The following is a 23,201-nucleotide window of genomic DNA, read 5'->3' on the forward strand; positions in this document are numbered from 1 at the left end:
AATTCAAAAGGGAAAGAATGTAAATTATTCACAGCATGCAAGTTTGGATAAAGGAAAAGCAAAAGTTGCCTCGATAGGCTCTCATGGGATGAATGTGAAAGATAAAGACAAATCTGACTCTGATGCATGGCAGACTTCCAAAAAAACAATAACTCCTAGACAAAGACCTTTGGTCTCTCGTATAACTGGACAAAGGAAGCTTCTACATTTGCTTCATCTACCCCTGTGCTTGACACTTCAGGCAATATTGCAAGAGTAGGAAGGATGTGGGCAGTGGTGCTTCTTTGTTCGCACATGATGCAAAGAATTCAATGCACATAAATATGGCTGATGTTCAAACTGCAGAACGTCCTTTGCATGGTGACTTGATCGGTAAGGTTGCCATGCAAGTTGAGCCTCTACATTACTCATATTGTAAATATGTCTATACCAATCAAGTGTTTTACTTACAATATACAAGGCCTCTATGATGTGAATAAATGGAGGTTGCTTTGGTCATATGTAAATACTATGCATTCCCATGTAGTTTGTTTGCAAGAACATAATTAGCATAGTTTTGTTGGAAGACAAGGAGTCTTCTCTGGATATCAAATCTTCTATGCAAGAACTCGAACTTTTTTTGGTACCCTCGTAAGATTTACAGCCTGTATTAGCCCACAATGATCCGAATGGCCGTTGGCTTGTGGTACAATGTTTCATTCAAGGAGAACGCTATGAATTTGCGATTGTTTATGCTTCGCAAACTTCAGTATATAGAGGTAAGATATAGCACTCCTTACGTGCATACCCATGGATTTCGAATGCTTTCATCATAGGGGATTTTAATAATTCGCCTGACTTTAATGATAACACCTCTCACCGCTCTCATATGATGTCCTCTGAAAGGCAAGATTGGATGCAGACAATGACTTCTTTGGATGCATGTGATTTGTGGACACAGCTCATGCCGCATTCAAAGGGTTAGCAATATGATGCATACACATGTAAGATATGGATTGATTATACATTGCACCTTTTTGATCATTCGCCGGTATGGCTTGCCCTGAACTTTGGCATGGCTGACAATGACTGTCCCTTGCCTCATAAAAGTTTTTTTTTTTCTTTCCGAGAAAAGATCCTTCCATTAGTTATATAAAAACGCCCGTAGGGCTACAAAAGATCCTCTCCTGCTCACAAGAAAAACAGAGCAGTGAACAAAGCAAGGCAGCCCGGGACACTGTCCCTAGGTGCTGAAAAGTACAAGCATCAGTACAAAGAACTGAGGGGCTAAATCATACAATAGGCGGGGGGAAAAGCCAAACAGGTGGCCTGTAATGCCAACGGGGGGACCCCGCGTGAAGGGTATAGAAGGGGCCGCTACGCCAGGTGGTGTGAAAGGTCTGGCGCCGCAAGATCGCCTCATCCGGATGCGGTCATACTGTTCTCGCAGGGTGTGGATCAACTCCTGCCAAATCCCTCGTACAGTCTCTGCTGGTGGCTCCAGTCTCCCCTCAAAGGCCCTGAAACACCGGGCTCTCCAGGTGAACCAGATGGTGAGGCTGCTGAGGAGCTCCCATCGTAGATTCCTCTCCTGTGTCCAGCTGGCGGACGAGAAATCCGGTGAAGGAACAAGGCGAGGCTGGCCCCTAATGAATCTGATGGCCTGACTGTCCTGCTCCGTCTCATAGCCCTTAGCAGGCCCTGACGAAGTCGACCAAGCAGCGGCACCCCACGTATACATACCCTAATGAAGGAACAAGGCGAGGCTGGCCCCTAATGAATCTGATGGCCTGACTGTCCTGCTCCGTCTCATAGCCCATAGCAGGCCCTGACGAAGTCGACCAAGCAGCGGCACCCCACGTATACATACCCTCCGGAGAGAGGGGGGCCAGAATACGTAGCATCCGCAGCCAAATCTGCTGCGCCTGAGGGCAATCCCATAGGCAATGTCTCTGTGTCTCCATAGGGTGGCCGCATCGGATGCAGGCCGCCGGAAGACCGCTGTAGACAAGCCAGGTGCCAACTGCTGAGCCCTTGTGGGCGACCAGCCACTGGAAAGTTGAGATCCTGCGGGCCTGTCGACTAGCCCAGAGCCGGCCCCAAAAGTTCTCCAGGAACTCTTGTGAGAGTCCCTGTATAGCCGCCAGTGCCCCGCTGCAGTGGAGAGACCATCCTCCTTGCCGTCAAAATATGCCGCCCTAGCCGAACAGTATACTGGAAAAAGGTGATCTCTGTGGCCTCAAGGGATGCATAAGGATCATGCCACTCGTACTCCCCAGGGTCCCAATGTAGCCGGGCCAAGGGGCGCGCTGCATATGCCCATATGCGCCAATCCGAGAGCACATCTGCAGGGTCTGGGTCAATATGCCACTTCCGAGAAGCGGCGGCCACTACCCGTATCCTCTGAAAGGTGCACTCTGCAACCAAAGGCGACTCCACCTCCACTCTTTGAAGTCTGCCCTCATCCTGAATCTCATAGTAGAGGCATCTGCCATCCTCAGTGCAAGGTCTGACAGCAATCAGGATCTCCAACTGTGTAAAGGCTCCCATCCATCGTGGGGCCACAAGCTCGAGAGGCGTGAACCACTCCTCTGTGAGTGCCTCCTGAATGTCATCCCTCATAATCAACCCCCCTCTGAAGTGACTCAGCCTCTCCACTTGGATCTCCTCTGGGAGACTGCAAAAGGCCTGCTAGTCTTCAAAGCTGCGTGCTGGGCCTGCCGCCAAAGGTCCCCAGGCTAGACAAGGCCGAGAACCCAGCATATGACCCTGCTCTGTGCGAACCGTTGGGCTCCAGATGAGCGGCTGTCTGGCCCGCTCCTCAACACAAGAAGGAGGTCTCTGAGAGAGCCCCGGTCTCAGCAACCCCCAAGCTCTCAGGATGCTCAAAGCAAATCTGTCCTCCCAACCTCTATTGAGGCCTGTCCTCCTCATCTCTATGAAGATCCATCGAATCTCCGGTGCCCAAGTGCCCCCTGCTGGGGGAGCCCGAGCCTACAGCCGCTGCAAAAGAAGCTCTTTCCAAGGCTCAGCGCCTAGAAGTAGCCCCCGAACAATAAGCTTCCCCAATAAGGCTCTGCTCTGATCGACTGGATCTATAATGCCCAAGCCTCCCTGGGCCAGCGGAAGTGTAATAACTGCCCAAGCAACCTTTGCCCGAGCTGACTGACCGTCCCGCCCGGACCAAAGAAAGTTACTGATCAGCCTCTGCACCTGGCTGATGCAAGAGCTCGAGAAGATCCAGCAAGACGTAATGTACCACATGGACGCTAAAAGCACCTGATTTGCCACCACCACCCTCCCAGCCAAGGATAGCCAAGCTGTACTCCAATACAAAAGTTTCTTCCGAATGCTCAGAAGAAGCGGGGCAATCTGCTGCTCAGGTGACAAATCTAGTCCAATCTGGCATCCCAAATATCGCACTGCTGTGCCAGGAGGAATCCATCTAAAACCGGGGTCTGGGCTCCATGCCTGAGTGGGAGCGCTACTGATCCAAAAGGCCACTGTCTTGCGCTAATTGATCAATGCTCCCGAAGCTGCACTAAAAACCTGGAGCGACTGCTCTGCCCGAAGAAGATTGGCCTCCTAGCCATGCAAAAATAAGCCCGTGTCGTCAGCAAACTCAGCATCGAGCAGGTCCTCCCCTCGGACTGGGAGCTGGAGTCCTCTCAAACCAACCTCCTCTGCCGTCAAATACATGCTCATAGCCTTAGCAAAGAAGAGAAATAGAAACGGGGCGAGAGGACACCCTTGGCGGACTGATGTGGTCAGCTCAAAACTCGGCCCCCGTCCTCCTGCAATCAACACTTGGCTACGAGTTGTGGAATACAGAGCCGCCACCCCTCTTATCCAACCTGGCTCAAAGCCCAGGCGAAAGCATAGTGCCCTCTAGGAAACCCCAATCAACTCTATCGTATGCCTTCTCAAAATCGAGAAGCATCACGACCAAGTCCTCACCAAGAAATCTAGCTCGGGCCGTCGCCTCCCAGAAGGTGAAAATATTGTCAAGGATACTACGCTCCTTGACGAATCCTGTCTGGGTAGCATGAATCAACTCCCCCAGGAAGGGCTGGATCCTCAAACTCAAGGCCTTTGCTAAGACCTTGTAGACAGTATTGAGGATCGTAATAGGTCTCCAATGCCGAATATCATCTGATACTCCCTCCCCCTTGGGGATAAGAAAGATCAAGCCCTCTGAAAAGCTCTGTGGCATCACCCCAGTGTCCAAAACATACTGAAAGCCCCTGCGGAGGCCTGGTCCCAAAAGGTCCCAATAGCGCATAAAAAAGGCAGGCGTTGATCCGTCCTCCCCTGGGCAACTATGGCGCGGCAGGACCCTCAAGGCCTCAGCAAGCTCAACCTCTGAAAGAGGCTCACCCAGAACTGTACGCATACGATCTGTGATCCTCCTCTGCACATGGGCCCACACAGTCTATCTGCAAGCATCCCGAGCCTCAGTGGCTGGCTCCGCTGAAAGCAGGTCTCTATAGAACCCAGTGGCAATGTCTCTGATCTCCCCGGGCTCAGTAGCTACCGATCCGTCCGGCCTCCCAAGCTGACGGACTCCTGCTCGAGCATGGCGGGGTCCAGTGATCTCAAAAAACTCCCCAGTCACTCTATCACCAAGCTGCGTCCACTGAGAGGCCTGGTGACGATAATAAAACTCATGTCTCTGCTCCTCTGCCTCTCCAACCTCCTGGCGTGCCTGGCTTAGTTGGGACGCCACCCACTCACATGCAGGCTGCTGCTCCTGAAGGCGCTGAAGCGAAGCAAGGCTGCGTCTCAGCCGATGCTCCGGCTCGCGAGTCTCTCTCAGCCGTGTCAAAGTTGCAGAGTGCAGAAAAGAGCTAAGCTCGATAAGTCCCTGGGCACACTGGCCTGCTGCATCCTGGTCATAGCACTGACTATCATGCCAGATCCTCTCAATGTCCTCAGCGAGACTAGGATCTGTAAGTACCCTCTCTGGGATCCTCAACTGCAGGCTGGGCTCCCGTGTCCGCTCCTCAAATGTCAAAATAACTGGCGCATGGTCTGAAAATGAGGTGCCAGCGAGAATGCCAACGGAGCCCCCTCGCTCCCCTAACCAGTCGCCCACATAAAAGCGATCAATCCGTGATAGATTAGTCCCTCCCTGCCGGCGATCCGACCGAGAGAAACTAAGACTGTCCGGAGAGCGGGAGAAGGTCCCATGCTGCCATGCATCAGTGATCCTCAGTGACATGCAAAATCGCTCCCAAGTTGCAAGCTCCGTGCCGTGCATTGTAACATGACTGCCTTCCACCCTATCGGCCGGGTCCTCAAGCATGTTGAAGTCTCCCCCGACACACCAATGTGCGGCCTCTGGCAATGCATTCGTAACCTGGGTCCAGAACTCTGCTCTGGCACTAGCATGGTTGGGCGCGTAGACGTTGAGCACGCCCAAGAGCACATCATGTATCCTCAGAATGACATACTGTGCTCTACCAGGCACAATGATCCCTCGATCCACAATGGCCTGCCGCCATACATCTGCAATGACCATGCATACTCCTCCCTGTCCACCCAAAGGGCCAAACCCTGCAGACCAAAAGGTGTCCCATCTATCAGGCATCACCGAACCATACCTCCGGATCCTGCTCTCACCCAAGTGGTGCTCCTGCATCATCAAAATATCAATACTGCCACCAACCAGGCATCTCTACAGCTCTTGCCTCAAGCAACCACGATAGTGTATATAATGTGCTCCGCCAAGGCCCTGTACATTCCATGAGATGATCCTCATGGATGATCTGCTGAGGTGGATGCTGTCTCAGCCATACGGCGGGCCTTCGCAAGCGGCTTGGATGGAGAATAGTCCCCATCCGAGCGGCTACGAATCTGCCCACCCGGTGTGCTGCAAGAATCACGGATCAGGCTCCAGTGGCTGTGTCCCATGGCGACTGCCTCCCACTCAGACAAAGCAACCTCGTGTATGCATACATATCCAGGGTGGCGTGCTAAGTCTGCCACTATGCGAACAACCAAATGATGAATCCCTGAGGTATCCACACTCCCGGGATCCAAGAAAAAATGAGCCAACTCCCATAGTCGGCCGATCACATCTGTCACCTCCAGATCGCTCACATGGTGGGAAAACTCAACTGCCTGAGTCTTCAAAGTGCTAAGAGCGAGCTCTAGAGTCCACTCCCGGTCGCATGGGCCACAAAGAGGGAACGAGAAGGCCACGGCTGACTCAAGTGCCTCCTCCCCGCGGGCTGGTGGGATCACTACATGAACTCGGATGGGTGCTGGGTCATGGGGGTCCTTTGCTCCAAAAAGCCGTGTGAAGGAGTAATCAAAAGCCTCCGAGCGCTGTCTAGTGCTGAGGCGACTCAGCCGACTGCGGATAGATGATATCCGTGAAGCCCCAATCGGCATGGTAAGTCTCCTCCGCGGTGCTCGATCAAGGTCAGTGCTCAGAGCCCTCCGGATTGCAGGTGAACGCCAGGCGGGCGGGGGGGGGAGGAGGGGGGGCGATGGGGGTGAAGAAGGAGCTGCTGCCGAAATCGGAGCGGGGGCGGGAGGCGGCGAAGGTGGAAGCAAAGCGGTAGGGGGGGACGGGGGTGGGGGGGGGTGAAGGAGGGGGTGCTGGCATCTCCTGGTCCTCAGTCGTTGCAGGGGTCTCCTCCTGGAGGGGAGCAAAGCTGTTCCTCACGGGAACCCAGTGATGCTGAGACTGTGGATGCTGCTGCATCGGTCTCTGGGCGTGCTGCTGTGGCTGTCTCCCTCGACGGCGCCCCTGTCCAGGCTGCCACTGCAAGGTCTCGATGGCCTGAGCGGGTGTCCCGGAGGCTGCCTGTCGAGCCGCATCTGTGGGCGTGCCATCAGGGGCCTGCTGCTGCGGTGAGGGTCGGGGTCTCCTGCGAGGACAGGCCTTGGCCAGGTGGCCGACCTGCCTGCAAATAAAGCACTGGTTCGGGAGCCCCGAGAACTCCACTCTCTGATCAATCCATCCCCCCCCCCCTATCCTAGGTAGCTGAATGACCTTCGGAAGGGAGGAGATGTCAGGGACCAACACTCTGATCGACGGTAGCCCAACTGCTCTGGCCACCACTGAAGCTGCCGTGGGGCCAGTCTCTAGCACCGAACCCACCAATGCTCCTAGCCTAGAAAGGAGCGGCAGGTACTCGCGGCAGAGTCCAGGGAAGCAAACTGTAACATGGAAAAGGCGCCCTCCCTGCTCGGCCGCTGCTGGGTCAAAGCCATGCTGCCAAGGTCTGAAGAATGCTCGAGCACCCCTGATGTCTAGGGGACTCATGGCTAGGATCTTGGCTGCGCTCTGGGCTGTCTCGAACTCGATCTGGTAGTGACCACGGCCCAGTAGCTGAACGTCCAGGATCTTGCCCACATCTGCAAGAAGGCGGGCCTGGAGAAGATCCCGGATCTTCCCTCTGCTGGGGCGAGTGCCGACTATACGGGAGATGGTGGAATGTGCCTGGAGGCGTTCCACCTCTGCGGTGAGGCTCGCTTCCTCTTCTGGCGAAAGAGAAAGCCTGATGGGGGTATCCTCAGGGGCGGGCGAGGGGGCTGCGGGAGAGTCCCTCTGAGGTGGGGCGGGAGGAGCCTCCATCAGTGTCTGAAGCTAAGTCGAAGACAGAGTAAAAGCGGAAAGTCTTGCAAGAGCCGAGCTGCACACAAAGGATGGAGGGGGAAGGCGGAAGGCAAAAAAGAAGGAGACCCCAGGGGGCGAAAAAATCAGAAAAAAAATGGGGGGGAGGCAAGGCGGCGAAGACAAAAAAACACCTAGGGGGAGGCGGAAAAAGCACGAAACAGGGGGGGAGGAAGATAAGGTGACGGCAGCGAAAGGGGGGGCGGGGCGCTGAAGGAAGATGGGAGGGCGCGAAGGAGAGGAGAAAGAGCTGGGGGGCGGCGGGCGCTGCAGCGCAGGGTCGCGCAGGGCAGCCAGGTGGGGGAGAAGGGGGCAGACGCGAGAGCAGGCGCCCGGGGGGGGGGGGGGGGGGGGGGGGGCGTGAGCTTCAGCGAGCGCAAGTTCACTCTTTTCCTCAGGAGAGAGATTTGCCTCATAAAAGATTGCTTATGATTAATAATAGTTATTTGTCGCATGCTGTTTTCGCTGATTTGGTATATACAACTGTGCATCCCCTTCTCATGCACATGCAAGAGGACATAGATTTCGCTTGGTTCAGCTTTGTATAGTGAATGCAAATTGTAATATAGGACTATGGAAGGTGGTATATGGGAGAGAATAGAAGACAAATTGAACAAGCAAAATTGGCAATACAAGAGTACACTGAAATCAGCCATCCTAGAGAGCTGAATAATGATGAGCAGTAGTTGCTAACACAAGCTGAAATTTGCCTTCGTCATGATGATGAGCGCAAGCTTAATAAATGGCAAACTAGGGCGAGGCATAAGCATTACTTGATAAAGGCTCCTCGTCGAAATCTTTTTTCAAAGGCCTCCATGCTTCCAAGCAAAAACAATGCATTACAAGAGTCAAAAGAACATATGTTACTTGGACATGCACAAAAACATAGCTTGCAAAGGCTTGCCATGATTACTTTTCGTAGGGAGGGGAGGCAATCAGGCAAGGAAAATGTAGGGTGCTTTGATTGTGACTAACTCTCTTATTCTCTCACACTGTGTCACATGGGTCACCTATGAAGAGACATGTCTTATTCAAAAGACATGTCACATAACTATTCATTCAAGAGTCACACAGTTTCATTAGGGATGTGCCTCTTCGTTTGTAACTTTTTAGGAAGGCCTTGTGTCTCAACGCAACAACACAACTTTCTGCTCTTTGTCTCATGTTTACTCAAGTATTTTAGTATTAAGATCTTTAATTATGTTTAATAATGTTTAATTAAGCTAAACGCTTAACAGTGGTATCAGAGCAAACAAACTCCAACTTGTAGTATGCCCATAGCAAAACCATAACCCTAAAATAAAACAATCAGCCTTAGCAAGCCACTGAGGTGATAGCTCAAGTGGTGAAGGTGTTTGCCTAGGACCAAGAGGTCCTAGGTTCAAAACCCCCCTTGATGCGGCATCACTTACTGGTGGATAATTAAGCGCCTACGGGCGGTGAAAAATTGGTAACTATGGGAGGATCTTGGGCCAAAGGCTAGTCGAAAATAAATAAAGAAATAAAAAATCAGCCTTAGCAAGGGTTGTATGGAAGAGCCTTTGCCAATTTTTTACCCCTGTGCCCAAATTTTTCTGATTTTACCATTTCTCCAATTATGCAATAAGCCTCTTCTACAAAAAAGATGATGGAAGGCTGCAGACTAGATGCTTAGCTGGTCCCTTCAGGCTGAATCATCACACTTATGCGTCCCTTCTAGTTTGAATCATCATATTGATGAGGCGGTCCTCCTCCAGTTCAAGAGCCATGATCTTTTCATAATATTATACCTAAATATTTTTACACCAAGGCTTTAATATTAAGCCTTATAAATCAGCCCCAAAGTCCACATTTGCAATAGTAAAAAAAAAAACAACATGACGTTTTGTGCTTAACTGGCTAGCTGCACCCTCTCCCCTGCGCATGCATAACCCAAAAAAAAAAGAACTGGTGCCGAATTGTGCAACTTTATCATGGTATCAGTCGCTTAGGTGCTGGCTTCCACATCTCGTTCCCTCATCTGCTGAAGTTGGCGTTTTTGCTCGAAGAGGAAGCCTACGTTTTTTTTTTCTTCAACTGGTGGCTGCAGTTTGCTGCTGTGTTTTAATCCAGGTGGCTGTGTTTTCATCTTGGGTGCTGTGTTTTTGGCATATCGACTGCGCTTTGGTGGGTGGCAGCAGTTCTCTCTCCTTTCACCATCTTCTTCATCAACGTTTTTCTGTTTGCTGGTGGTGTGTGGGCTGTGTTTTCAGCCCTGGACAGCAGTTGGTGGTCTACTTCGAGTGTGGAGCGCTCCTGACTAGTGGCATTAACAGCTTGCCTCTTCTTTGGCGGTTCTACCTACTTCGTGGGTGTTTTAGATTTGTGGGTTTGTTTGCTACGGTCCAGTCCCACTCTACCTTAGTTCTCGGAGGGGGCTAATCGGTCCTTTCCTTCCGTGGCGTTGGAGTTTGTTGGAGAAGTTTTTGGAGATTGGTGGCTTGCTTGCAGAGGTTTGCTATTGCTGTGGATATGGCTTCCCCTTGTACGAAGGACAAATTGGACGGAACCAACTATGCCCATTGGAAGCTGAATATGCGGATCTGGTTCATCCATAAGGGTTTGTGGGAGATTGTTCAAGGTAGTGAGAAGAAGCCTGAACATCCTCAGAACTCGAGGTGTTGGACCCAGGTTCCTTGTGGAACTACAAGACTAGGAGGATCGTGATTCGAAGGCACACTCGGTGCTTCTGCAGACCATTGAAGGAGGTCTCACCGGCCGTGCAAACTCTTACCAGTGCACATCAAGTTTGGTCCAAATTGGAGGATCTCTATGCTTGAGATTCATCGATGCAGGCAATTATTTTGCTTGGGCAACTCTATGGTTTGTTATTTCCTACTGGTAGTTCTATGCAGTCGTTCTTTAGGAAGGCCAAGGTTATCCATGACCAGTTACTGGCAATGGGTGCTGCCTTTTCCTCTGCTCAGTTGGCTGCACTTATCCTCACCAAGCTTTCCTTGCAGTATGATGTGGTTTCTCGGGCTTTGAGGTGCCACATCACTACCACTCAACTAGATTTTGATGATCTTAGCTTCCTTCTCTTGGAAGAAGAGTTCGTCCTCATTTCTTAGGGTAAGATCAAGGTGTCTCTTAATAGTTCAGATTAGGCACTTACTTTAGTATAGAAGAAAGGTTGGAGTCGGTGCTTCTCGTGTGGAAAGAGAGGACATTTGTCTAAGGACTGCTTTTCCAAAAAGAAGGACAAGACCAAGGGCAAGTCTTCATCTCAGAAGAAGGGCAAAGACACCACCCAAGACAGTGATAAAGATACTACTAGTGACTCATCTAGGGCTCCAGGGCGCTTCTGGCTCAGGAGGACGAGGATGGTGTTCTTCTCTAGTATACAGATAGTTTCCCCCATGTGCTTCCAGCTAGAGGAGGCTTATGGACGGGAGAGGCAGCTCCATTTTTTGGTGCATGGGAACCGTGAGTCGGAGTTCCAAGCATTAAAAATCTGGCAAGACCAGGTTAGCTTTGGTGTAGCAGAGACTATGGACAAGATCTGTTCCGAGCTCATTGTTCGAGGTGTTGGGACGTGATGTGTTGATAGTTCACTGTTGGGGGATAATGGACGCGGTGTGTTCGACATCTCATCATTCTATTCTTGGAGTTTACTGTACACTGGTGTGGGAATTCGGAGCCAAGAAAATTTCTTTGCTATTTGTGGTGGCATTGTGTTTCGAGGAAACAGGTTGGTGGGTGCTCTCTCGATGTGATTCCGATATCTGTAGTACTGGAGGGTCCATGGTTGCATCTTCATTAGTCTATCGTCTTCAGACTTTTGCACACTTTGAGCTGCAGAGGGGATGCTAGAATATTGTGCATCTTAGTGTTTAGGGACTCTTCTTATTTATTGGGATTTTATGTATTTTATAATATATATATATATATATATATATATATATATATATAGATAGTGATAGATAGATAGATTATTAGAGAGAGAGAGAGAGAGGGTGTCACTTGGGTGTGTATGAGAGAGGGAGAGAGAGTGTGTGTGAGAGAGTGAGAAAGTGTGTGAGGGGCTGCCTTGAGCAAGGTTTAAGCCTTAAGGAAGGGGGAGAGAGTGTATGAGAGAGGGAGAGACTCGAGAGAGAGTGTGTGTGAGTCTTGAGAGCTTAGAGGGGCCCTTATAGCCCCCGTCTAGAGACTCAAATGGGCACAAACGGGCAAATCCCAAATGGTTAGAAATGGGAAGAATCCAGAAATAGTAAAAAAAAAAATCAACTATGCCCAGATGCCTCGAATGCCTCGGAAGACTTGTACGCCTCGAACACCTCTAACTGTTAGAGGCGTGCCTCGTAACAACTATGGTTGTGGTATCCATTTCCTACACATTGTAATGCTCTCTACTGGTGGCTGTTGCCATTGTAAAAGCCTCATGCTATAATAAAGGTGATCTTGTCAACAAGTGCTCTCTCTCCTTTGCTCTCACTCTCTCCTTTGTCTTGCTTCCGCATTTTGCAACTTTATCACCCTCCTGGCAGCAGCTTGCACGAAGTCCAGCTTCCTCTCGGGTGGTCTCTTTAGTGCACAATTTTCCCTTGTAAGAGCCTTGTAGAACAAGTTGCAATCATGGATAATCAAGTGTGCTCCGAAAATTATTGAGTACGTGCTTTCATTAAAAAAACCAAACAAAAACAACAAACTAAACAATGTGGCACTTTGATGTTCAAGAAATCCACAAATTCATCATCATACGTACACAACACACTTTGGATGCACGAATTGGGACTTATGGTTTACAAAAAAGAAAAATTTCTTCTCCTCCCTCTTCGTCGGCAGCCAATCCTAGAATCTCGATTTCAGCTGGCTTCCTCTATATACTAGGTGGTCCATGGCCTCCCCAGCCTGCGACCTACCTTTTCCGATTCATAGTATGCCTCTGTCTCACCCACTTGCCGATTGTTCTCACTAGGACCCAAAGGTGTCAACAACCACAATCCCTGGGTGTATTTTCTTCGGGATAAGGTTGATGCTTTTGGAAATTTAAAATATGGCATAGCTTAGAGAATGAGATAGGAAAGAGACCGATGAAGTTTCAAACATATCGAGGAGAATTCACATCAAGTGAGTTTAATGCCTATTGTGTAAGGAGAACGGGACCAAGAGAGATTTTCTTGTTGTAACAGCAACAATTCCAGGAGCAACTTCTGGCCACATTGGCTTCTCAGATCTGACATTTGCAAACATAGCACCCGTGTCCGTGCCCACCTACTTGTTGTCCAGAGGAAAACACTAACAAAGACATTAAAGAATGATGCCAGAACTTGGGAACTAGCATTTAAAGCACATTTTCAAAAGTTCTGAGTGCGAGCTTCACCACAAGCATAAATGGCATAGTTGCCAGACGTTTTTTGAAACGCGTTTCATAAAAGTTTCTGAGACATTTCTTTCAATTCAAAAACGTTTCATACAAGGGGGAGAGGGGGGGGATACATGTCCCAAAATTTATATTTACTTTTATAATATGCAAAAAAATATGTTGCGTTGCTTGCAAAACAATATTAAACATGCATCATTTACACATTAAAACATGTTTACAAGGTAAAACTAAAGATTCAAGTTGATCGAGGTACAGTGGACACCCAACCGACCAATTGGCATAAATAAACTGGCAACATAAAGAATCAAGATCCGGATTCCATCATTAATAATAGCAATTTCTCAAAACTCAAGAAACAATATATAAAGCAGGCAAGAGTGACACAGTCCACTGAGCACTCAAAGTGATCACAAAAAGTCTGAATCCTGAGTTGATACAAAAAAAGAAAATTGAAGTCTGAAATACATAAAGTAAAGCATGCTAATAGATGCATGACAAACTAGAGGAGCCTAATGGGCCCAAAGACTAGAGTCCTCAATATGGAGTTTTGGACACTCAATCCACGATATCCTCATTAGTAGCCACTTCAGTTGACTCAGCATCATTCCCAGAAGAGGACGATGCTGCCTCAGTGGCCACACTCGTCTCAGCTGCACTGGTACTAGCACTTGTTGATAATGCTCGTGTGGCATGAGAAGGTGCCATCAACTCCTCGTACAACATGGCATATATGGAGTCCATACAATCTACGGGAACTCATCCTTGAGCATCTGTCCCATAGAGACACAATTGCTACCCTTGTTAGTGACTACCTTCACTATGTTTTGTGGACTTATCTCCATGATGGCCTCCCGCAGGTGTGACCATATAAACTCTCCTCTTACCAGTCCCAGGTATAGATGCATCAATGGTACGCAAAAACATAGTGCCCTTGCAAGAGGATTCCAAAACATTGTACACATTCCTCTTGCATATATCTGACTACCCATGTGCAACCATACTTGGTCCAAGTGGCTTTTAATGGCTCCATCTCCACCTCCACCTCCACTGCTTGTTGCTCTCTTCTGAGCTCTTAGTGCGTAAGGTCTCGTAGGAGGGTCCTTCCCACTCACATCCAATGCGGCTGATTGCCCTCATGGTCTTTTTCCATCGTGGGGTGCGCACAATGTGAAAAAACAAAGCGCATTGGATGAAAAGCCTAGTGAGTTCCCTAGTTGCATCATTAATTACCTGCTTTTGCATGCTTGTTCTCTTTAGAGAGGCTCTAGGTCCTGCAGACAAAGGGCTTCGTGTTACTATGGGAGTGGAACTTCCAGCACCCTCGAATCTTGCTTGGCTATGTGCATCCTCTTCCAAGCCATAGTTGCGAGGGGTTTTTTGAAACGTGTTTCAAAAACGTTTCTGAAACGTTTCTTTCAAATCCTAGACGTTTCGAAAACGTTTCATATAAGAGAGCGAGTTACACAAGCCCCAAAAATTATATATAAGTATATAATATGCAAAAAATATGTTGCCTTGCTTGCAAAACAATATTGAACATGCAATGTGCATCATTTACACATTAAAATATGTTTACAAGTTAAAACTAAAGATTCAGGGTGACCTAGTTACAGTGAGCACCCAACCGACCAATTGGCATAAATAAACTGGCAATATCAAGAATCAAGATTCGGATTCCATCATCAATAATGGCAACTTCTCAAAACTCAAGAAACAATATATGAAGCAGGTAGGAGTGACGTAGTCCACTGAGCACTCAAAAGTCTGAATCTTGAGCTGATACAAAAAAAGAAAACTGAAGTCTGAAATACACAAAGTAAAGCATGTTGATAGATGCATGAAAAACTAGAGGAGCCTAATAGCTCCAAAGATTACAGTCCTCAATCTAGAGTTTGGGCTCTCAATCCTCAACATCCTCGATGTCCTCATCAATAGCCTCCTAGGAAAAAAAATGCCCAAATTGTATTGATAACAGGTGGGAGAGAAAGAAACGTTTCGTTTCATAAAAAAATGAATGAAACGCGCTTCTTTGCAACTATGCTCCAAGCCCAACCTTGTTCTCTTTGATGCATCTCATGTATCCTCACTAGCATTCAATATTCTCAGGCAGAGGCCCAAAACCGTGTCTTGCCAATTGCTGGCTTTTCCATTCTTGTAGCTCGGCTTTGATGTTTGCAGGCACCAATTTGCATGCACCAATGCCTTCCTTGGTTAAACCTGAGAAATGGACCTTAACACAGATTATGGTACTTCCTTAGCAAACGCCGCAAAAATTACATTTCCACGTTTGGGTGCCTAATGAAAAGATGCAGGGGGGAAGAGAGCTTGAGCTCTTGCAAGCACACACACACACACACACACACTCACAAAACCCTAATAGAGAACACACAAGGTGAGAGGCTGAAATCTTCTTCTTCTCTACTCAACACTCAACACACCATATACAAGATAAGAGTACACATAATATGAAAGGTACTCAACCAATACATACACGGGTTCTCTATAGTGTGAACCCGACTAAATGAGCTGGCGCTATAACTATGCTAGTCTCTAGAATGGCTGTCACACAGCCTGTCATCCCATTGGCCGCATATCTCCCATGATCTCACCAACCATGCCAGTGGTGTAAGTGTGGGGCCTATCCCCCAGGCGGGTCATCAGTGGCCACCGCCTCACTAGACGAGCTCGATATCTCAACACTCCCCCTCGAGCTCAACTCCATCTCATGTACACCAAGCGAAGCCCTGAATCTGCGGAGCTTCTCTGTACCCAATGCTTTGGTGAAGATGTCAGCTACCTGATCCTCTGTGCTGACATAAACAAGGTCAAGATCTCCTGCCAAGACCTTCTCTCTGACGAAGTGGTAGTGGACCTCTATGTGCTTCGTACGAGCATGAAAGACTGGGTTCCTGGCCAACTGTATACTGCTAATGTTGTCACAGAAAATGACAACCTGTCTATCCACTGATAGACCCAAATCTGCAAGTAGCTTTCTCAACCAAGCTACCTCACATGCTGCCATAGCAGCTCCTCTGTACTACTCGGCCTCTGTACTCGATAGAGCAACTGTAGGGTGCTTCTTGCTGCTCCAAGTCACAGCAGCACTCCCCAAAGAAAACATGAATCCACTGGTAGATCTTCTATCTGAGATACTACCAGCCCAATCAGCATCTGTGTACCCATGTACGTATATCTCTGTCCCAGTCTCATAGAATAGTCCACAATGCAAAGTAGACTTCACATACCTCAGTATGCGTCTCACTGCATCCAAATGCGGTTTCCGTGGAACCTGCATAAACTGACTCACCAACCCAACAGCATAGCTCAAATCTGGTCTGGTGATCGTCATGTAGATCAAACTTCCTACTATGCTCCTGTACATAGTAGGATCCTCCAAGATCTCTCCTGAATCTGCACTCAACTTGCCATTCTGATCCAATGGCACAGAAATAGGCTTACAGCTTGTCATACCATACTTGGACAACATGTCCAAGCCATACTGTCTCTGCAGTAATCCAATACCATGTGGTGACCGAATCACCTCAATGCCCAAGAAATATCTGAGCTCCCCGAGATCCTTCATCTCAAACTTTTGTCTAAGCAAGATCTTTACATCAAAGATCTCTGCATCATGGTCCCCCGTAATGATCAAGTCATCTACATAGATGACAACAAGCACAACTCCTCTATCACCATGTCTCACATACAATGAGAAATCTGCATTGGCTACATGAAAGCCAATAGTGACAAGATATTCAGAAATCTTGTCAGACCATGCTCTTGGTGCTTGCTTTAAGCCATACAAGGCTTTCTTCAACCTGCAAACATACTCAGGGTGACCCACATCCTCATAACCACGTGGCTGCAACATATACACCTCTTCTTGCAAATTCCCATGCAAGAATGCATTCTTTACATCCATCTGATGTAAAGACCATTGCTTTGACGCAGCCACTGCTATCACAACTCTCACCGTTGCTATCTTGGCAACTGGGCTGAAAGTTTCCTCATAATCAATCCCATATGTCTGCGCATATCCTTTGGCTACCAATCTAGCCTTGTACCTGTTTATGCTTCCATCACTATTATGTTTAATTTTGTACACCCACTTGCATCCAATGGCTTTCTTGCCTTCAGGCAATTGCACTAAGTCCCAAGTTTCATTTCCATATAGTGCATCCATCTCCTCATCCATAGCTTTCTCCCAACACACATTTCCAATAGCCTCATCAATGCATGTGGGCTCTACAACCTGCACAACCTTTGCCATATATGCATAGTGATGTGCCACATAACCATCATATGTAAATCTCTGCACAGGGTTCTTCACTCTCCCTGATCTTCGCAGCTTTTCATTCATGGCTTCCATAGCCTTCTTTACACCAGGTGTTCTCATTGCTGGGATCCCAAGCTCCTCATCAAGGCTCATATCTGAGCCACTAGACTCTTCATCAACATGAGAATGCCCTGCAGAAATGTCAGGCATACCAAGGGGCTCAACCACTTTCTCTTTTCCTTTACGCGATGTAGTAATCACATTTGCAGGACTGGTATTATGACGCAGCCTGCCACTCCATGGTCTATAAACAGACCCACTAGATGAGGACTCTCCTGGTCCACTCAAAGACTGTGATTGCTGACCTGCATTCTGTGCAACCACACTCATCAGCCCCAACAGCTTCTTTCTCAGCAGCATACCAGCTGCTCATCTCATCAAAGACAACATCCCTGCTTACCCTCAACTCACGTGTAGCAGGGTTATAACACCTGTATCCCTTTTGCTCAAGGGAATATCCAATAAACACACATTTTTCAGCTTTCGGATCCAGCTTAGTTCTCAGCTCATCTGGCACATGCACATATGCAATGCATCCAAAGACTTTCAGATGAGACAAATCTGGTTTTCTGCTAGTAAACATTCTTCTCTTCCATCAATGCTCGCGCAATCTCAGCAATGTGCCTGTTTTTCCGCTCAGCAACTCCATTTTGCTGCGGAGTGTATCTGCATGTGAACTGTCTCCGAATACCATTCTTCTTCAAATATTCAGAGAACTCATTGGAGAAGTACTCTCTCCCTCCATCTGACCGTAGGCACTTTACATATTTCCCTGTTTGCTTTTCAACCAAAACTCTGAAATTCTGAAAGTGAGTGAACACCTCACTCTTCTCCTTCATGAAATATACCCACACTTTCCTTGTGTGGTCATCAATGAAAGTCACATAGTACCTGCAGCCTCCCATAGATATGGACTTCGTAGGACCCCATACATCTGAATGCACAACATCTAGTGCATTTCTGCTCACATATCTGTTACGTGGAAACACATGCTTTGTTTGCTTCCCAAATTGGCATGCTTCACAGATTTTATGCATACCTTCCACTTTAAATTTTGGCAGCCCTGTCACAATTCCTTTTGTCTGCATAGACTTCAATCTCTGCACATTCACATGTCCAATTCTTTTATGCCATATGTCTGTGTCTGCAACAATTCCTGAACCATTTGCAAACATCGCAGCACTCATCTCAGGCATGTCTACATCCAACGTAAACATTCTGCCCACTCTGTTGCCTTTTGCAACCAACCTGCACTTGTCTTTAAAATCTTCAACATAACATCCATCAGGGTTAAACCGAACCTGCAAACCCTGCTCAATCATCTGGCCAACTGAAACCAGATTCTTTGTTATGTTCGGTACATGAAGTACATCTGCAAGGTACTTCACTTTGCCATCCTGCATAGACAATGGCACATCTCCAACGTGGGCAATTGGATGAGCAGTGTCATCCCCTGTTTCCACAAAACCTGGTCTTTCCGGGTTTTTCATCTCCTTGAACCACTCCTCATGACTCGTCATGTGGTTCGAAGCGCCTGAATCCACATACCATACATTATCTTTTTGTGCTGCATCAACATTTTCAGACATGGCATTCACAACATGCTGCATAACAAACAACCTTTCATTGTCCTCATTATTTCTGCTCGAGGATGCATAGTTGTTTTGCTGCACTTTCCCATTTTGCATGTCAGCCTGCTTCTTATAACATTCTGACTGCACATGTCCAGGCTTACCACAATAATAGCATTCACGTGCATCATTATATTGCCTTTGCCAATTTCCACGGCCTCTTTGACTCCCCCTACCTCTGAATTTGCCTCTTCCACCTGCGTGTTGTTGTTGTTGTTGATTCTGGGACTGTTGTTGTTGCTGCTGCTGGCCATAATTCTGATTACCTGTTCGGCCACCTCCTTGACCACGTCCACGGCCTCCTCTACCTCGTCCTCTTCCTGAATTCGTGTAGAAGGCTTGTTGCTCTGAACTGTTTTTGCTTTGTGAAGACTGTTGGTCTTCACCCAAGTTCTTCTCTTCGATAATCAGCATAGACACCAAATCTGTAAAGTTGGGAATGTTTTCCCGAGTCTGAATAGACGTCTTAAACGCCTTGTATTGTGGTCCGAGACTACATAGACAGACTTCCACCTTGTCATCATCATCTACTGACACACCAATAGATGCAAGGGATTCCACAATGCCCTTTATCTTCAACGCATAGTCATTCACAGACATGCTCTTTTTCTCCACAGTATGAAGTTCATTCTTCAACTGTATCTTACGTGCCTTGGTATTTGTTTCATAAAGCTTTACCAAGGTGTCCCACGCCTCCTTGGGGGACTTGGCATCCTGAATGTGCCCAATCATGGTGTCCTGTATACTAATGGATAGCCAATACATAACCTTCCTGGCTCCTTGGTTCCAGTCTTTAAACTCTTTCACATCTGCAGCAGTAGGATTTATGTCCGGTATCTCCGGTGCCTCTTCATGTTCACCTTCTATGTAGTCCCAATAGCCTTTTCCCATCAGGAAATTAGTCAACCTGAACCTCTAAGCATGGAAGTTATTCTTATCCAGCTTCTCAGCCACAATCTGTGTTATGCCATCATTAGACATCTTGCCAAACACACAATTTTACCAGAAACTGTACTCTGGTTTTTCCTGCACAACTGCTGTATTTTCTGCACAGCGGTACTGCAGTCCACTCAAATGTCACAACCAGTGACCTCAATGTGCATACATACACCCAATGGTAACTGTAGACCTCTTTGCAGCACCCACAGTGTCTGCACAGTCAATCTGTCTTCCTGCAGTACTTAAAACAGAGTTCTGCAGAGAATCGATGACTTACCCGCAGTGCTCGAAATCGCCTGCTTTCTGAAAAACGGAGGTCCAGACGCGCCCGAAACGCGTTTTCGGCCCAAAAATTGGCGTCCGATAGGACAGTATAGATACCCTATAGCTTTACTCCCGCGAAGAAAGCTCCTCAATCAGAGATCGTTGCCGGTGCCTCCCGTAGAGCTCCCGACAAGGGTGTAGTCACCAACACAGGGAAAAGTAGTTGAAGCTCTTACCCTCGTACCGCTTCTTGTGGTTCTCTTGCTTGCAGCTCAGCCCTTAGCACAAACCAGGCTCTGATACCATGAAAAGATGCAGGGGGGAAGAGAGCTTGAGCTCTTGCAAGCGCACACACACACACACACACTCACAAAACCCTAATAGAGAACACACAAGGTGAGAGGCTGAAATCTTCTTCTTCTCTACTCAACACTCAACACACCATATACAAGATAAGAGTACACATAATATGAAAGGTACTCAACCAATACATACACGGGTTCTCTATAGTGTGAATCCGACTAAATGAGCTGGCGCTATAACTATGCCAGTCTCTAGAATGGCTGTCACACAGCCTGTCATCCCACTGGCCGCATATCTCCCATGATCTCACCAACCATGCCAGTGGTGTAAGTGTGGGGCCTATCCCCCACCGCCTCACTAGACGAGCTCGATATCTCAACACCTAAACCACTATATCTTGATACAAGAGTGACATGGGCCCACATGGCATCCCTAGTGCTAGGCATCTTGACATAGCTAGGGCAAGAATGCCACCTTGGCATGAAAACCCCTAAATTTCAAAATCCATTTTTTAATTTTTTTGCAAAATTGAAGAAAAAAGGCACAAATCAGCACAAGCAACTTGAGAGGGAAGCTGAGAAGTGTGGGAGAAATTGGAAGGGGCTGATTTTTGTAATGTAGTAGCTTCTTCGTTGGTTTTCATAGGCGTAGGTAGACGTTTTTTTCGAAAAAAGAGCTCTTTGGATAAAAAGACACCCAAATCGTACTGATAATAGATGGAAGGGAAAGAAATGCGTTTAATTTGAAAGAATAGTTTCGTTTCATAAAAAATGAATGAAATGCATTTCTTTGCAACTATGGGCATGATGACAAAGAACTTGACTCTTACATGGTGAAATAACTCGATTGTGACATGGCGAAATGATGAAGATCTTCAACAACATTTACCAATATTTCTGGAACTCTTTCAACCTCAGAAGTCTCTTATTTAGTGGGGGTCTTATTTTAAGTGGGAGGGAATGTTGACTAACTCTCTTAATCTCTCATTAATCCATTATTAATTGTAAGGACACCAGTGAAGGGTCACACCCTGTCACATGGGTCACCTATGAAGAGATGTGTCTTATTCAAAAGACATAACTATTCATTCAAGTGTCACCACCCTTCCGTCAAGGATGTCTCTTCATTTGTAACTTTTCAGGCCCTAATTAAGAAGGCCTTGTGTCTCAATGCAACAACACAGCTTTCCGCTCTTTGCCTTATGTTTACTCAAGTATTTTAATATTAATATATTTATTTATGTTTAATAATGTTTAACTAAGATAAAAGCTTAACGCAAGGGGGAAGGCTTCAGCTCTTCCTTTTCATGTGATGAAGCTAGACCATATTCCTTGACGGGGCAATTCTTAGGCTAGGCACTAAGAATTCCATCCCCCTTCCCCCCATTTTTCCTCCCTCTCCTCCTCTCTTTCAGACTAACACTTAACATCTTTCATAATGGTTTTGTGCAGGCGATCTATGTTCTCCATCCTACTCTAGGTTTGAAGGCAATTGTTTTGGCATTGCAGCTGTTTGTTGAGCCTGAGGTATGCAGCCACCTCTTATGTTTTACCAAGTGCTTAGGAGAAGAATGGCTCATATGAAGGTCACAAATGTTTGTTGCCCTGGGTTATGCTTGTGAAGGTGTGGAGGAAAGTAGTGTATGTGGAGAGGCTTTTGCAGCTGTTCAAATATGTACCTCGGGAGCAGTTGACCATCCCTGATTTTGTCTTCCAGTAAGCAGCATCTCCTTTAATGGGTATAAATTGTGATTGAATCTGAAGCTAAGAACTGAATTTCTGGTGCAGGCATGATCTGGAAGTCAATGTTGGGAAGGGCATTGTCATGGATCCTAGAACAAGATACATCACTAACAGTCCTTTTTCGAGTGTGGGCTAGCATTTTTGGTTACTGTCACCAGCATTACCAAAACTATGTGATAAAAGTAGTTTATAATACCATCTTTGTGCTGTTGATTAGGTCCAAGGTGTTTGGTATTCTTTTACAACAAGGTACTTGTTTGCAGCATACCATTGTGTATTACTTAGCTGTCGGGTGGCTGGCAGGCAGGTGCTTCTAATAAGGTCTCAAATCTCTTTTGAAATATTTAGCAAGCTTTGGGTTCTTTTTGTTGCTGATAATTATTCTTATAAACATAGGCCATTTCTAATGAGAGGGTTCAAGTTCATAGAAATTTGGATGGTAAATATTAGGTTGGGATTGCATAATACCTGCCCAACCTCAAAGGGTCTACCTTGTTGTTGACATAGGATGATTCCTACACAAGAAACAATGCCTTCAATAGTTTCAATTTAGGTCAGGCAATCAAATTGGACACTCAATGTCTAATCACATGCACGATAGATTGACACCACTGCGAAGCTGCATAATGTTTGCAGTCTCTTTTATGGTCTTGAATGGCAGGGGCTTAACTTAATGCTTCACACAACTTTATTAATTAATGTTTTCCATCTATGCCAGTCCTCTTCAAATTAAGCTCTGGAAATGAAGGTGCCAATCACTCTGTTAAAAGCTTGATTGGTGTATGTAAGGGCTCTAATACCTAGTTGTGAGTATAGCACCCAGACAGCTCATGCAGATATGTTAAAGCAAGGTTGACACTTGGAGGAGTAATTCCTAAATAGGGTTTGGTGGATGGGAGATATGAAACTCGTTCTTAATCTAGCAAGGTTGAAAGAGTCATGTTTTGGCACTCCTAGTCTTCTATTCTTTTCCATGAGTGCAAAAAAGGTATGGTCCAATCCTTTGCCTTGAAGGTGTCATTCTATGGCTAGGTTT

At 47.1% G+C, this 23,201-nt stretch overlaps 1 protein-coding gene across 1 annotated transcript in view; it reads left to right on the top strand.

Moving 5' to 3' along the window:
- The window catches only part of LOC147622621 (uncharacterized), a 60,822-nt gene extending 38,284 nt beyond the window's left edge, over positions 1 to 22,538 (top strand). Inside the window, exons 12-14 of the mRNA XM_086822164.1 lie at positions 21,875 to 21,949; positions 22,047 to 22,138; positions 22,211 to 22,538. Of these exons, the coding sequence (XP_086678290.1) occupies positions 21,875 to 21,949; positions 22,047 to 22,138; positions 22,211 to 22,301 (258 nt within the window). The 3' untranslated portion in view covers positions 22,302 to 22,538. The remainder of the gene's footprint in view (positions 1 to 21,874; positions 21,950 to 22,046; positions 22,139 to 22,210) is intronic.
- Positions 22,539 to 23,201: the final 663 nt, after the last annotated feature.

Source organism: Cibotium barometz, chromosome 28, assembly GCF_041138505.1.
Source record: "Cibotium barometz isolate CiBa-2024 chromosome 28, ASM4113850v1, whole genome shotgun sequence".
NCBI classification, from domain to species: domain Eukaryota; kingdom Viridiplantae; phylum Streptophyta; class Polypodiopsida; order Cyatheales; family Cibotiaceae; genus Cibotium; species Cibotium barometz.